Source organism: Sturnus vulgaris, chromosome 2, assembly GCF_052056855.1.
Source record: "Sturnus vulgaris isolate bStuVul1 chromosome 2, bStuVul1.hap1, whole genome shotgun sequence".
Taxonomy (NCBI): Eukaryota; Metazoa; Chordata; class Aves; order Passeriformes; family Sturnidae; genus Sturnus; species Sturnus vulgaris.
Genome location: NC_142244.1, coordinates 30,385,501 through 30,402,140, shown reverse-complemented (window position 1 = coordinate 30,402,140; position 16,640 = coordinate 30,385,501). Strand labels below are relative to the sequence as shown.

Sequence of the window (16,640 nt, the reverse complement as noted above, 5' to 3'; positions counted from 1 at the left end):
TTCAAAAATACTAAGCGTTCCATCATAGAAGGAAGGAGAAAATAAGTACACCTGACAGAAAAAAAGACAATAATCTAGAATACCATGCATCTAATGCCTCACAGCCCATGACAAGACTGAGCTCATCTTGCATAGCATGGAGAAGGCAGAGTTCTAGCAGATACACCAGAACAGGATACTCATTTTCACTAACAATACAACTGTTATAGAGCAAAAATATCTTTCTTTAGTTCCTCTGAATGTTTGCCATTACATAATCTTTATATGGAACATACAGAGTACTCTGGCAGCACTTGCCTAAGCACAGCTATTTTGTTGTTTCACTATCTGGTATTCTAAAAACATAAGGGTGGCACCTAAAATAACTCTGAAGCTTTCATGATGTGACAAACAGGAGGTAAGGTAAGAGAGTTGCAGGTGACAAGCAGATGGTTGGTGTTGCCCAGCTGCATTATCAGTTCTTTATTTAAGTTAATAGGGAAGCAACTAGATCTGGAAGAGTGACTACACAAGGTTCATGATTATTTCCATGGGATCACGCTGCCTCTAAATTCCACAGAAGTTTCCACTGCATGTGTTACAAGGTCCTGGAGACTGGAATTTCTCCAGCAATACTTAACTGAGGCTAGAGTTTGAGCTCTGGAGGGGATTAGAAGCAAGCACATTTTTTAAGAGCATTTATTCTTTATTCTAGAGCAGGAACAGCAAGTGGACTGCCACACAACCCTAGCTTGTACATAGTTTTGACCTGCTCAACTCCCACTGACCATTGGTTAACAGTAGCATCAGCGTTTAGGATAGCCTGAAAGTAAAGGCTTTCAACTTGTAAATAATCTGAAGAACAATTGTTGACTTTATTTCTTACCCGTTTAGGTAATGAATTAAAGTTTGCAGTAGCATATAAAATTGAGTGTGTCACAGAACAGACTGGCAGGCTCTAGTTCAGACTTGACCCTACCTAACAGGTCTATGTCTGTGTTTGACCATATCTTAAAACTGAGACCAGATGACGGTCAGACAGGGAAAAAATGATTCCCTAGAAGCTGTCTCTATAATGGAAGTGAAAGATTAATCATATCTCACTTAACTGACTAATCTTCAATAAGGTGAGGCAAGATATAAAAAAAGTACCTTGAATAACATCTAAAGCAAGCATTACTGTGTACCCCACACTATTAATCACCTCACAAGTGCACCTGCAGACCCATTGATCAATAAGCTCTACAGATACTTTGTCAGCATTATTTAGATGCAAAAATAGCTTGAGGCAAGGGTTGTTTAGCATAAGTTTATTTGAACAAGAATTTCAGCATCATTAAGGTCCAAACCCCAATTTCCAAGAACGACAAGTGAACGTGACAGTGAAGAACAGTAGACAAAGATACTGTGACCAATCTCACATTTGGGCTCATCACAAATCCAAATATTTCTAGTACCCTGTTTTGCCAGCTAAAAGAAGAGGAGAGGGGAGAAAGAAAAAACAAATCAAAACTCACTTCTTCCAAAGAGATGAGAGACAGGTTTTTCAAGAGCCGACTTCTTTTAATAGTAAAAAATAAGAAACATAGGAAAAAAGGCCTTCTAAATTTAAATGGAAAGTGCAGTTTTATGTAGAGACAAGCCCCATCCAGACATTTAACTGAGAAAAACCTCGAGTGTTCCAACTGCTTCCCCCAAAGTTTCTACTGTAGACCAACGTCCCACTCTATATCTAGCTTCACTGAAAATAAAGAACATTTATGAAGTACACTTAACTGTATTCAAGAAATATTAAGTAAGACTTCGATGTGAGGGCTAGAAGTTTTATTATTCATTTGGCTCTCCCAATGCCCAAATTAGACCAAGCTGCCAGTGGCTGTAGTCCACTTACTGCTCATTACCAGACAATTACAAAATCCTGACTGAGCGAGAGGAGCAGGAAACAAGTACCATCAGTACATTGAGTTTAGAACTAAGGCAATCTGTCCAGGTTCTCTTCTAAGAGGCCTTTTCCTAACTACTCATATAGTGACAAGCAGAGATCACTATCAACATCAGCTGTTATTCTAGGAATCAGGAACCCACAATGCCTAGGCACATACCAAATGCTTAACCCCAAAACTCAAATCCAAAATATGGATCTTTAAGTTTCAATCAAATCAAATACCTAAAGCTATTTGGATAAGATTTAAATACTACCTACTGTAATAGGAGGTGATTTATGTGAAAGCATGAGGATCTTTTGAAAAAATGGTTATTCAGAAGCAAGCAGTAGTGTTAAACCCCCAGCTTAGTGATTGGCTGACTGAGGTGAGGACAAACAGCAATAATTAAATCTTTAGCAGAGTAAGCACAGACTATGCTTTAGCTTACAACTTGTCACAAGGACCATGGATCAGCACAAGGATTTTACCAAAGTGACTAAAACACTGTCTCCTACCAGATCTCCTTGGTAGCATCTCTATCAAATAAAAAAGGTCTATCTTACAGTGAGGAAGTCACAACGATAAGCTGCAAGTCAAGGTGAACTTGGCAGTAAATGTTGTGAACCGCTGCTTAACCTCAGACTGGCTTTGTCTTAGAAGCTACATGAAGAAAACAGCTATTTTATACCACAGCCTAGTTAGTAGAAGTTTGATCCTGAGGAATGATGCACTGAGTGTTACTGAAGCTTCGTTTTAATGCCACTGCCCAGAGAGAATGTATCAGGTAACAGCCTTAAGTACAGTAGCTTCTCTCTAACCTCTGCATGACACACAAGAGGTTAGAACAGGTTTGCAAAGGCATTATTAGTGCCGAGGGGTGACTGAACCAAGCAGGCATCCTAGACTTGGCCTAGGGTCATCACTTTTACCTAGTGCTCATTCTCAAATCATCCCTTGCTATAGGGGTCACCATAAAGCTGAACTCAAACCAGCTAACCCACAGCAAATTAAGCCACTGCCACTCTCACCCATCAAGCTGCCAGGACAACCCATAACAGAAAGTGGCAGGCTACTTGCAGCACAGTGATGAAAAGCTACCAAGTACACCAGCGTTACCTGCCAAGCCAGGATTATTTTGAAGGCAATGGGACAAGCAGTGTCCCAGCAATCCCGGGTACTCCAGCATCAAAGCAGCAGGTAGTGTGCAGCTTCAGAATACAATTTAACCATTTGAGAGTTTAGTAGATACTAAACTGGGTTTAGAGCTGGGTTAGAAAGCATCAGAATTTCCTACGTGCCAGAGTATCTTAACAACCAGACAGGGAACACAAGAATTCTGCAAGGCTTAAACCCAGGCACTCAGCTGTTCAGAGAGCAGCAATTCAATGTGGAACTTCCTCAGAGGCTTCAGCATCAAGTTACATCAGCAAAAGCACAATAATTATGTCAGGAAACTTAACTTCTCCATAGCTCCATCACACTAGGAATCCAATTCAGCCTTTTTTCCTTCTCTAGCATTTCTTTTTCCAGGCCTGATGTTCAGCAGCCAAGGCATTAAAGACTAATAAAACAAGTCTGTGTTTCCAGCTTGTGAGGACTTCTCCCAAGCATCTCACCACTTCTTCCATGTGAGCCAATGCACAAAAACAGTTCCTAAAGATCAGCCATGACATCATAGAAGGCAGATACCTGAATCTAAGCCCCTCTAGGCAACGGTTCACTTCTGCAATGGCTATAGCATAGGTTGGCTTCATACACATCTATGCAAGAGATGACAGCAATTACAAACTCTTAAGTCTTCTTTCTAGTGACACTCTATACTAGGCCAAGTATTGCTTTGCATGCAGGAGTTATTCTTGCCTAGGATTGCATTCCAGCAGTAAACTTGAACTAAGTTTAACACATATGACAACACTGGTATCATGTTTTAAAAAAGTCAAAGTCTTGGATGACAGATGTCTTGTCTGTAAACCACACCAAGTCCAAGCCACAGTTCATGAAAAAGACCAGGTTTTCTTTCAAGTTTACCTACTTTGGCTGACTAATCAGGAAGTCTTTAATGAAAAAAAACCCCACAATATAATCCACCAAATTACTTGTCTTTTTGCTACCAAAGCTACTATCAAAACTGTTCAGGAAATTAAGCCAAGCCTCCTTGGCTACATACAGTCCACTTTGTAGATCACATCCCTCCCTGCCTTCCTGAGCTAAATCTGAGCAGAGCAGTAGCCTCGCTGCTCTGTTGAGACAGTCTTTATGAAGTAGTTATGAAAACTGGAAAGAACTTGTTGGTCTTATGAGGAGCAGGCAATTTTTACTGTCATTTAAGCACAGCATTGCTGCTGTTTTCCACACTGAATAGCAACCAAACATTGGTGTTCCACTTGCTTTCTTCTTTACCTTCTAAGCCTTAATCATTGGTTGGATCAGGCACTTTGGTCTTACAAGCTTGCAGAATAGTAATAAATAGTTATAGAAGTAATCAAAAAGATTCAGTGAAAAAGCATTTTTGAACATTGCATCAGCACATAATAATAGCGCTATTTGCCTTTCTAGTCTATGTCTCTAGTTAAACAAAAGAAACTCATGATCACTGCTATATGTATTTTACTATTATAATCCAGTGAAAATCATCCAGTTAATAATACCACTATATAAATAACTGAAGAATTTTTAACCTTCCTTATAAAGCCCAGGAGTCTCAAAGCAGCAAGTTCAGCACATACCCTTGACAAAGATCAGCCCCCTGTACCTACAAGAGAGTGCACACTCTCCCAGAGACTATTCTGAACTGAGGCCCGGACTTTCAATACATACAGGTCCTGGGAGAGCGCTGCTTAGGACTTTTACATGTCTTCAAGTGAGGGTTAAGAGCACTAAAAAGGAAGAATTTTACCCTAACCACTCAAAATGCCATATCAAAGTGACCAGGTGATAGGGATAACCCAGTAAGCTCAACCCTTCAGCAGTGACAGGAAGACAAACCTTCAGGACCTGCCTGAAGTTGTACAATAAGAAATTCATTTTAGGAGGCACTTTTAGAATTTGTACTGAGGCAGGAGTGCACATAATCCTGCAAATTATAGTGGCTTGGGATTTTTTAGGGTTTTTGTTGGTTTTACTGTGGACATGTGAGGAAGAAATCTGGTCAAACCCCAAAGTAAGAGCTGTTCTACTTTCCAACTGTGCTGAAATTGTTTTGAAAGATATTCAGAAAGGCTTTAGCTTTATGCTGGAGTAAAAAATCTTTTTCCAAGTTAAGTGTTCAAACTGTGGATCCAATTCTATTTAAAGCTTCAATTCCTCAATTCAAGGACTTTTCACATTACCAAGTTTTAGATTGTGTTTTGGTGTGTATTTAGGAATGCCACCTTCCAAGTTTTTGTAGTCAAGAAAAATTTAACAAGTTTATGCTTTATAAATAGACTTACTAAACTATGTTCAACTGCAAGAAATTAATCTTGAACTCCAGGCAGGATCACATATCCATAGGCACGACAGGAAGCAACATTTATGTCCTCTACAAGACAGACAGTATCCATACTCTTACCAGCTCTACACAGACACTAAGTAAAAGCAGCCCAAGCATAACATGAGCCCAGTCTTGGCACCATTAGTTCAAGAGAAATTTGGACAGAACTTCGACTGAGGAAGAGTAATGAGGTTAGGGAATGGAAAGAGTTTTGCCACTACTCCAGGAGCAGCTTCTGCTTAAGGCATTTTACAGTCGATTAACCAACCCAGTTTACTGAATACTCCACTTAGATCACATGTTAACAGCCACTTCCAGAGCTAGTACAAAGTTTCTTAACTACTCCTCTTAACATTTAGCTGCTGGTTCTCTTCTCCCTGATGAAGAGGTAATAAGGCTTTTTGGCATTTGTAGAAATACACTGAAAGGTTCATAGCAGGTCACCTGGCTGCATAATCCCACTGCACACCAGGAAATGGACAGTCTGATACAGTCATGTTTCCATTAGAGAACATCCAACTGACATTATTACTTGTTTACATTTACACTCAGCATTATGGCTTTCAGTAGCCTCCACCCAGGAGCCCTCAAGGGAAGCGATCAGTTGCAAGGCAACCAAGTAGGGTAGGACTGGCTATACAGCACAGGGGCATTTGCAAGGTAGTAGTTGCTGAAGTTTGCATCACTGACATAAGGTGCTGGCTGGTAGTAACAGGTCACATTAGTGGCATTAGGGATGACATTCTGTTCTGCCAGCACCTTGAGTGCCAGCAGAGAAATCAAATTGAGAGTCTGCCTTCGCTCATGTCCCATGAGGCAGACAGTGCTCTCATTCACCACCCTGCGCAGAATCATGAGGTAGTCGTACTTGCTCCTCTCTTCTTTGGAGAAGTGGTTCTGGAGGTAAGTCTCCAGCTTGCGCTGCTGATCCAGGATGTCTGGGAAGTCTATGAAGAATCGGGAGCACATGTAGCGCTCCAGTGTTTTGATCTCATCTTTATCCATGGGCCTGAAGTCTCGTACTAAGAGGTTACTATACTTCAGTAATCCACCACCTCGGATCTCTTCAGGATTTTTGGTAGCTATCAGCTTGTTCTGGAGGTGATCAAAAGCTGCTTCAAAGTCTCCATACATGCTCTCTCCAATCACAGTTGGATGGAAGTGCTCCGACATGGGGGTTTCTGAGTAGTCATAGTAAAAGAGCAGGGAGTCCAGAATGATCTGGAACGAGTCCACACTGAACTCAAACTGTCGTCGTATGCAGTCTACAAACTTAAGCTCCACATTTTTGCCATGCTTGTTGGAAAGCGATATCAAGCTCCAACGGTCAGTCTCTGTGTGCACTTTGACCAGCTTCTGGATGTAGGCTTCCTTCAGTGTTACAGGACTGATTTTCAGCTTGCTTACACCTTCCGGCAGGAAATTCAAGAGGGATCGCAAGACCACATCTCGAACTAACTGAAACTCTGCCTCATTTGGAAGAGAAACTTGAAAAATGAGATCCAGGTCTTTGCATCCCAACCCATTATCCTTGACCAGGACATGACCAGCTGCAGAGCCATTCAGACGGACATCGTGGACCACAATGCCCGCTTCGCTCAGCCGGCTCCGAACCGTCTGAACAATGTCCTTCAGGGTTACCTTCAGCGTTGGGAAGTTCCCCCGCCCGTGGATCGGAACCACCTCTGTAAGAACCTCGTGCAGACGGCTGACCTGCTCCCAGTTCAGTACACTGCAGGACATGGAGTCTGCTCTGCTACTTCCTTTGCCTGCCATCCTAGGGCTTTTCTTCTCCAAAGAAACTGTATGGAGATAGAATACAAGAAGAAAAAGACAAGTCAGAGCTTTTGTTTGTGCTTCCTAGACCTATTCCTAGGCTCTGTTTTTGCCCATTCACACAGACACAAACTAGAAAGAAATAACTATGTATTAATCATTATCGGCCATCCTTTCACCTGAAATCAAACACAGATTTTCTATTGGTGTAGCCAAAAAAAAAAAAAAAAAAAAGCTGTCATTGTTATTTTTTTTTTTGGTGAGGTAGAGTTACTTCAGGAAAGTAGTTTGGTCAAATGGAAATTACCAAAGATGACACAAGCTTTACCTAAGGCTAAACTTATCACCAGCTGAAGTGAGATGAGCTGCAAAGCACTTCTGAGAGTTAGGCTTTGAAGCTGCATCATGATGCATGTAGAACTGCTGCTCAAACTACTGTCTCCAGCTAACACAACCATAAAAGACCCTCAGGTGTTAGTTTCAGGGCTTAGATATCCACTGATAACTCTTAAATTATACCAGAGATACAAGATTCCTTCCTTTTCATAGAACTCTTTCCTTTCTGAACAATCCAGAATCTATCACTCACAGGATAAAGGCCAAGTCATCTTGTTCCTACAAAAAGCTGTAGCTCTTCAACATCCTGGACAGAATTTCAGCTGCAAAGTCAGATAAGAGCATTCAATGGGCACTCTGGTCTTTGTAAGCAACTCTCTACCCTTCTTCAGAGACACTACCTAACCAAATTACTTTCTGGAAATATTCATACTTGCCCCAAGTTCTGCTCATTTGTGAAGGGCAAACAAGCTTGTAAGATCTGGGAGAAATTCAGATGATGAGTGTCAAGTTCATGTTACTCTTTTAACACCCAGAATCTCACTAGCCAGACTTGGTCACAGCCTTGTCTGAACATTTCAAGCATAAGAGAATGATCTGATTATCTGTGACAAGACTCCCTAAGTCACTTGCCTTTTGTAGTGTGTAGATACTTTACAGATGTTCTACAGTCATGCAACTCAAAAAAAAAAAAAAAAAAGGGTATTAGCACCACTTTGAGTGTTCTAGGTTTCTGTGCAGCCAGGTGCTTCCTGACAGCTACAGACTGAGGCCCCATCTTCTTCTGTCCCAAGTACTCCTGAAGACTGCAGCTGCCAAGGTCAGACTAGTCAAACTTAAGCAAATTAACTCTTGTCTACCAAGAATGAAAAACCAAACCCTATAGTCTCCTACTGTGCAACAGCACGGTGCATGGAAGATTTTAAAGCAAGTTTCAAAGACCAGCTATTGTCATCTCAGACCTCCCTTTTTCCAGCTTTTCATTTTTGAGCAACTCATTTAACCTGCCACCTCTTCGGATGAAGAGAGTCAAATCCTAGAGCAAGTAGCAAGTACACAGTGAAGTCAAAATGCTTCTAGGGTGGTAGCTTCTGTCCTTGAGCATGAGCTGCTGCATTACAAACTGTGCTGCCATGGATTACATCAGCACCAGCAGGTACAAAACCAACCTGTGATCTGCAAGATGATTAATCTAGGACAAATCAAGAGGTTCTTCAAGCTCGATCCTTAATGCTCCAACACAGCAAAACCACAAAAGCATCAAGCCTGCCAGCAGTTGCTCTCAGGCAGTTCAAGCACATTAAAGTCTACTTCCTTTGTAAACTCACTGTATTTCTATTAAATCCTTCAGATCACTACAGAACACAAGAGTCTTCCCATGACTTCTAACTGAAGCTGCAAGTGCTTTCCACTACTACCTCTCCTCTTTCCCATTTGTAGCTCTCTCTGTAGCCAAGACAACACACGCAGCTCACTCACCCAGGGACCAGAAAGGACTCAGACCAGTGCTTCCAACCCCACCACACACATTTGGTTCTGCTTGGTGACCCTCACCTAGGAGAATAACGCATATTGCTGCCCTCGGGGTGAGGAAGACAAAGTATTTCATTTCCAGTTCAGTAGAGAGTTTAATTCTCAGGCTATCAACCTCCAAATCATTTGTGTTTGCCTACTCGGCAAGGTTTATGTTAGTGACAACAGATTCCTAGCTACTCCAGTGTATTCGGGATGCTAGCAGCTCCCATGCCTCTTGCTTCACTGCCCTTCACTAATCTGACACTCGAAGATGCTCACTCCTTGGGAAGAAAACCACTACGGAGGCAGGAGACACTATCTTGCAAAGATAGTGCAATAGCACTAATAGATAATGCAAAGAGCATTGAATACAACACTCAAAATCAGAGGCAAAAATGAGCGAGGACTACACACCTTCACCTTGGTTACGACTAGGCGCTTTACGCTGCAGCAGTAACTTTCTCCTATAAGACATATAATTTGACACAACACCCAAAAAAGTCCACGGGTCTGTCCCCGCAGAGCCCAGCGGCGCTGAGGGCGGGAGGTCGGGCTCCCGTCCCTCCGCGGGACGCTCATCCCCTCAGCGCGCCGAGCAGAGCCCGCAGCGGGGAACCCGCGTTACGCCGCCTCCAGCACCCACAGCCACGACAGAAGCGCTGCTGAGCGCCTGCTCCCGGGAGAGCCCGCCCGCCCCGCCGGCTTAGCCCCAGAGAGGGGGAAAAGAGCCCCGGCCCCGCCGCTCACCTCAGCCCTACCGCTCGCTCACCCCAAGCAACTGCGCCAACCTCACCGCTGCCCGCGACCGCCCTTTATGGCCCTTCACCGCCGCCCCGCCCCGGCCCGGCCCCTCCCGGCCCGGCCCGGCCCGGCCCTTCCGCCGCAGCGGGGGCGGCTCTGGCTGCCGGTCCGGCCGCCGGGCGCTCGGCTCGGGGAGGCGGCGGTGCTTGGGGCGGGGAGCGGACGGGAGTGGCCGCCCGCGCCCTGGAGCCTTCGCCCGCCTCCTCGGGGACTCGCCCCGCGAACTCCACACACAGCGCCCAGCGGCCGCTTCCCTCTCCCCCTCCCATATAAATACAAACTTTTCAAAGGGCCCCTCAGTTCAGGAAGGACGTTGAGGGGCTGGAGCGACTCCAAGGAAGAGCAACGAAGCTGGTGAAGGATCTGGAGAACAAGTCCCATGATAAGCGGCTGAAGGAGATGGGTTTGTTTAGTCTGGAGGAGGCTCAGGGGAGACCTTATTGCTCTCTACAACTGCCTGAAAGGAGGATGTAGCCGGGTGGTGATCAGTCTCTTCTCTCAGGCAACAAGGGACAGTCGACAGAGACGACAGTCTTAAGCTGTGGCAGTCTTAAGCTGTGGCAAGTTCAGGTTGGACAAAAGGAAGAAATTCTTCACTGGAAGGGCGATTAGGTACTGGAATGGACTGCCCAGGGAGATGATGGAGTCACCGTCTCTGGAGTTGTTTAAAGGAAGACTGGATGTGCCACTCAGTGCCATTATCTACTTGCCATGGTGATGTTTGGTCATGGGTTGGACTCGATGATCTCAGAGGTCTTTTCCAACCTAGTTGGTTCTGTGATGCTGTAAATCTGTAGGCTACGATGAAGAGCTGACTGAAATACAATAGGACTTTCCGGAAGGCACCTTGTCCCAGACAGAACAGCAGTCAGCAGAGATCCTAGACGTCCAGCTCTGCCAAAGAGTTCTCTGTGATGCTCGACTGGAAACAGCCAAACCAGGCGCTCAGCCAGAACCTACAAGGTTGGGCTCACAAGGACGTTACAGCAGCGTTGAAACAGCATGCTATTGGAAACTAAACTGTGGCTGATAGGCTGTGGGAGGCTCTGTGCACGGACAAGGATGATGGAATGACTGGACAGGAATCAACTTGGAGATGCAATGTCATAAAAATCAGCTGGTGGTTAATAGTGCAGGGTGCAAGATTGTGAGTTCTGAGGGTAAAATTTCAAAATTGCAATTTGTGCTGAGAACACAATGTTTCATCAAATACAGGGGTATCTGCCTTTTGTTAGGATAATCAGGACTCAATAGAAGCGAGGGGAAAAATCAACGCAATCTAGGACAGGCCAGCTGACATAATCCTAGTAGAAGTTTAAAAAGTACTTACAAAGCACTGGAAAAAAAATCACCACTACATCTGTTACACTGTTTGGCCATACATAGTCAAGAAAGATGAACTAAAACCGGCACACATATGGAAAAGAGCTGGCCTTGAATGAGGAAACTGGAAAGCTCCTTTTTGCCTAGCAAGCACAACAGACCTGCCTTGTTTCACCAACAAAGCCAAAGCTGAGCAGGAATAGGGATGGGTTCTATAATTACTTCTTTTACTCCAATATTGCCCCACTGGGATAAATAAAAGGAAACAAAATTATCTATTTAAATTAAAGGATGACATTGTCACAAGAATCAGATTTGAGTCAAGTTACCATCTTGTTGTCCAATGAGATAATCGTGATTTTAGAGCCTTGAAGGAGAGAAGGGAATAAAACTAGGTTTAAGATGAAGCTAGAAAAGAAAACAGGTAATATGATTGCCTGTGGTGGTATGGAGCTGGACACAAGGATCCAGATCTCTCGCAACACTTTTTCCCTATGTTTCTAAAATTAGAAAGAGAAATAGGGAACTCAAAGAGAAGTAGTAGCACAAATGAGAGAAACGTAACCACTTGTAAGGAAATGTCTCACCTGGACATTAAAATAGTAAATGATCTCACCTCTTAAGAGTGAGCAATCTTTCTTCAGCAAGAATTCTGCCTCAAATAATATTGCCTTTTGACAATAACTGATGATTTTGGGCAGTGTATTTTCTGTTGCCACGTGGGGAGCAATTGAAGTACTTATTAAGAAATATTTTCTATTGGGAATATTTATTAGATACCAATATAGACAAAGATAAACTGCAGCCACATACTGCTATTACAGATGTTAAAGTATTAATCAAACATTCACACTTTACATTATTTGTTTAAAAGTTTTTGTTTCACAAAAGCATTTGTAAACACAAAGAGGTATCCACTCTGTTTTAGGGTGTTTTCCTTATCCTCTGACTTGCAGACCTTGAGTATTTGTCAGGGGAACAGTACACCGCACAGTACTCTCTGCAGTGAACTTAGACCTCCTGACAATAAGCTTATTCTTTTTAATTGCTTTTCACGGGTGCCATACAAAGGGTCTTTGGGATGGGAATTGGAAATACCATTAAAGTCGGCTGGACCAGGCTCCTAAGTAAATTGCAGGAATACTGAGGAATGCATATTTGAGTAATGAATGAGCCCATTTACCGCTGAGGAGAAGCTCCCTTCTGCTACCCATCCACTTGTGTCTGTGCAGTGGATTATAGTGCCATGAGGATAGAAAACATGGAAATATACTGCCCACTGCTGAGACAAGAGATTAAAAATCGTGGGCTCAGGTGCACTGCTCAGGTGCTGTGGCTGCTGAGGTGGCTGACAAAGGCCCAGACACAATTCCAGGATACAATCTTAATGTTTAGCAGTTATTTAGGACTTTCCTGCTGCCAGCTCTTATTCTATATCTAGGGAGAAACAATGGGTGATCCCAATCTTTGCAAGACATACTTTCTCCAAGAATGACGGGGATACAGATACAATCCTGCCACAAGACAGTGAGTGCTGGCAGCCACCGTACCCCTCTGCTCTTGGATAATTGTCATCTCCCCTTTCTCCCACAGATGCTCCAACCCTCATCTCTGCCTCTTGCTCCAGTCTTTCCTCCCAACTTCCTCCCTCCTCTCCTCTTCTGGGATGTACCCTTCTTCAGGATACACAGCACTGGACATATTTCAAAGATGATGGGGAATGAAGAAGGATCAGCTGACTCCTGGGAAGGCAGTGTGACAAAGGGAAAAGAGACTGTGAGCTGCCAAAACACAGGCAAGTATGGAGCTATATTAAAACAGTGCAAGTTGTTCATTTTTATCCAGTAAATAGGGCAGCAAATCTGGCAGAAGAAACTTGCTTAAAAGCCTGTAAGTCAGCTCAGTGACCTGGTACTGTCAAATTAGTTTCCTTATGTGATGCATTTCTGAAAGTAATGTGTCATCATAAATCTTGGTTGCTACAGCTGTTAAAGCCATAAAGTGAAGCAAAGTTATTAATACCCAGTAGTAGTAGCTGTCAGGCTCCATTCTGTAATTGAGCATCAGATCTGCAGTTGGAAAACTCTTCTTTTTTGTCTGACATGTGGAGTAACTGCATGTCTACAGATTCCGAGAGAGTAGAGACAAGTAGGAACATTCCACCCATGCAGGGCTATGATGAAATCCTCCTGCAGAGTATCAAGAGTGAGCCTCTTTCTCTGTTGTTTCTCCAGCTGCCTCGGCAAGTCTGAGGTTTCCTGCTGGGAGATGAAGCAATTCTTCCTCCTGATACATTGATGAAGGTAAACACATGAATATAGACACGCAGAGTGTAGCCATGCAGGGAACAGCAGCCTTTCAAAAATCAGAAGTTAAATTTGCTGCTACAAGCACTGTGATTGCTGGAAAGTCCCTGCTCTAAGGGATGGGATGCTGCCATGGAGGACTTCCCAGCCCCCACAGAGTTCCAAGCTCAGCAAAAGACCTTTTATCCAAGAGGCAAGAAATGGTACCACGCCCCTTCACCAGCAGGACCTGTGCAAAGTTCCTGCAGCATTTAGATGTGAGGAAGACACAGAAATCCAGAGCTGCTATCTCTCACATATGGCTTTTTGAAGATGTCCCCACTACTTTGCTGTGTGCCACCCCTGGCAACCTGGGTGTGAGCTGCAGACTCTTCTCACAAATCCTCTGATGTACAGGCCCCAAACTACCCAAAAGCCTGAAGGAACAGAACCACCCCACTGTGCGATTAAAGAAGCAAATTCTTCTAGGAGGGAAGAGAATGTTATGCCCAGGCCCCGATGCTTTTGCTTCCACGGCAGGAAAATTGGTTTTGCCAGTCTGGTTGTGCTGTGAGAGTCCAGAGCAGGCAGCCCAGAGAAGCCTGGCATTTTCCTTTCCCTTAGGAAGCAGCAGGGCAGACACATGCAGAGATGGAATGCACTTGCTGGAGAGGGGGCAGCAGCCCATCATCTGACTGGCTTTTTCTTTGCACCTGAGGTCACCCCAACTGCTTAATTAGTCACACGGTTTCCTGGAACCTTGGGGAGAACATCACAATTTTCGGTGGTAGACAAGATGATGGGGGGAGGCGGAGGTGGGGGCAGAACAAGGGTTTGCAAATCAGACTGAAAAAAATATTTAATTTGGGAGTCATGAGCAAATTCAGGACACATTGCCTCAGGCTGCAGGTGGCAAATACAGTAAAGGGGGGGTGGAGAGAAACAGTGAGGTTTAGGGAGTGCAATTTTGGTCGTGTGAAGCTCTTAGGTACTGAGCTGTCTGTGGGCTCTGCCCCAAGGACTTTGTACTTAGCCCCAGTACAGCTTTCCAGTTTGAAATCACATCTTTTTCACATTCCCTCATTATCCACAGCTTTAGAAAGCAGCGTGGAGGACTGCAGTGCTAACACTACCGCTAGACTAACCTCTTGGGATCCTGTGTCAAGCCCAAGCCCTGCCTGGTTTTAGTTGCAGACAGTACTGTTTGCCCCTGCATATTCACAGACTTGAAAGTTAACAGAGATTACTAGCCACTCCTTAGTATTCACAAAATACCTGGATAATATAACCCTGCTGTAAAACTCATAGCCCCTTCAGTAACTTGCAGTTGTCTGCAGACTTTTTTCAGATCACTCAAGAAATGAATAATCTGTTTTTTCCCCATGGTAGTTTGCTACAATTGTTATCTGCTTTCACAAGTAAAGATCCATACACAGTTTTATTCTATGATTTCAATTTCCACCTGTCTTTTTTTCAGTACCCTTTTTTCCACCCTGCTGTTACTGGAAAGTTTTCTGCATTTTAAAATACTTTTTCAGTAAACCTTTTGTTTCTTGCTGGTGGCAGTGGCAACTGGAAGAGGACATTTTGCAAATTTATGTAGCTTAAAATAATCTAAATGAGAGCTGTCAGAGACTCCCCATACTAAGATACACGTGCACACCCTCTGGGTCACGTTTATGCAATTTAGAACTGATCCATCCAAAGAGGGGATCTGCCTTTCCCTCGAGCAGCTTGCCAGCTGGACTGCTGTACAATCACACAGGCACTAGGGGCAAGCATGGGAGGCGAGGCAGGATGGCAACACACTTTGAGCCCCTCGCAGCCTTGGAAACCTTGGGGCCCATCTCAACTACAAAGAGCCATCTCAGTCTGCTCAGTGGACTATGGAAACTCCACAGCTCTGGAAGCTGCTGTCCTGTTGCCTTGTGTTTCAGCCTTCTGATTGTTCATATATTCTTTTTACACGTTCTCACACTCTTTCTTCTAAACAATGAATGTTTTGCATTCCTCTTTGGAGGAATAGAGGATTGATGGACTGGGTGATGGGACCTATGGGGTCAGGAGGTCTTACCCTCACTGTCCAATCCATGGTCATTGCTGGAATTCTATAAATAGAGACGTAATGTAAATAAAGGGGTTCTTGTCCTGCTTGAATCATCGGAGTCACGGAACGCGAGTGTCTCTCTCTTTCTCTCTGTGTCATAACAGCAACATTGTACCACTGCCCATCTCCCAGCAAGACTGGCAACTGATGCATGCTGTCTGCTGGCACTGGTGAGGAAGTGTCTCGTGGGTAGCATCCTCAGGAGCATCTCCATGGTGGCCCATTCCTCCTGCAGCATGACAACTGCTCCGTGCTACCCCAGCTCCATCTCCTGTGGGAAAGGGATAACAATCTCCCTTCCCAGCCGGTTTCAGGCTCACCTTATCAGGTCCGAGGCGACTGCCAGTCTCACCCCTGGGCTAGTCAGCATCCTGCAAAGATCCCAGAGGTCCTTGCAGATGTTTTTGCAACAGCTTTGCCTACAGCTGTCTCACACAGAGCCACACTAGAACAATCCCCCCAGTGATGGTAATTAGGGCCTTCAGGCTCTTCTATCCCATAGAAGATAGGGTAAGGTTCTGTGTCCCAGCCATGGAGAGAGCCTTAGCACAGATCTGTATAACGAAATTTGGTATTTTGCCATAATAAAAAAGTCGGGGGCAGGGGCAGAGACGACCAAGAGGATGGTCCAAGAGCCAGCCTCTTCTCACTGGTGCCAGCCACAAGGACGCAGGCAGAAAGTAATGCACAGGAAGTTCCTCCTGAACATGAAGAATTTTACTGCAAGGGTGACCATGCAGTGAAACAAGCTGTCCAAAGAGGTTGTAGAGTGAGACAGAAAACAGCCGGCAAACAAACTTTCTAAAACAATATAAAGTATTAGAAAGCAGGGATCCTTTATTATGAGCGTGCTGGACATGCAGAAGGTATCTTCTCTAATTTAGGTGTGTCCAGAGTAAAATTCCATTGTGACCATACATATTCATTGCAGTGTACTTCCTAGCTAACACAGAAACATCACTTTTCCTAGAACTAATTTGCATGCATGCGCCTCCTCCTGGAAGTCCGTTATGGTCCTAGAGAGTCATCTGAAGGGGTCTCTGGTGGTCATACTCACTGAGTGCCCCTGAGAGAAAAGCTAATGTCTTTGCAAACAATTTGATGAGTGAAAGTATGGGTGT

General features: G+C 44.2%; 1 protein-coding gene across 1 annotated transcript; it reads right to left on the bottom strand.

Moving 5' to 3' along the window:
• Positions 1 to 1,274: 1,274 nt before the first annotated feature.
• TENT5C (terminal nucleotidyltransferase 5C) lies at positions 1,275 to 9,832 on the bottom strand. The gene is made up of 2 exons (XM_014884245.2): positions 9,751 to 9,832; positions 1,275 to 7,178 (listed from the first exon to the last, which is right to left on the bottom strand). Exon 2 carries the CDS (start codon positions 7,150 to 7,152, stop codon positions 5,977 to 5,979), a length of 1,176 nt encoding a protein of 391 aa, XP_014739731.1. The 5' UTR covers positions 7,153 to 7,178; positions 9,751 to 9,832; the 3' UTR covers positions 1,275 to 5,976.
• Positions 9,833 to 16,640: the final 6,808 nt, after the last annotated feature.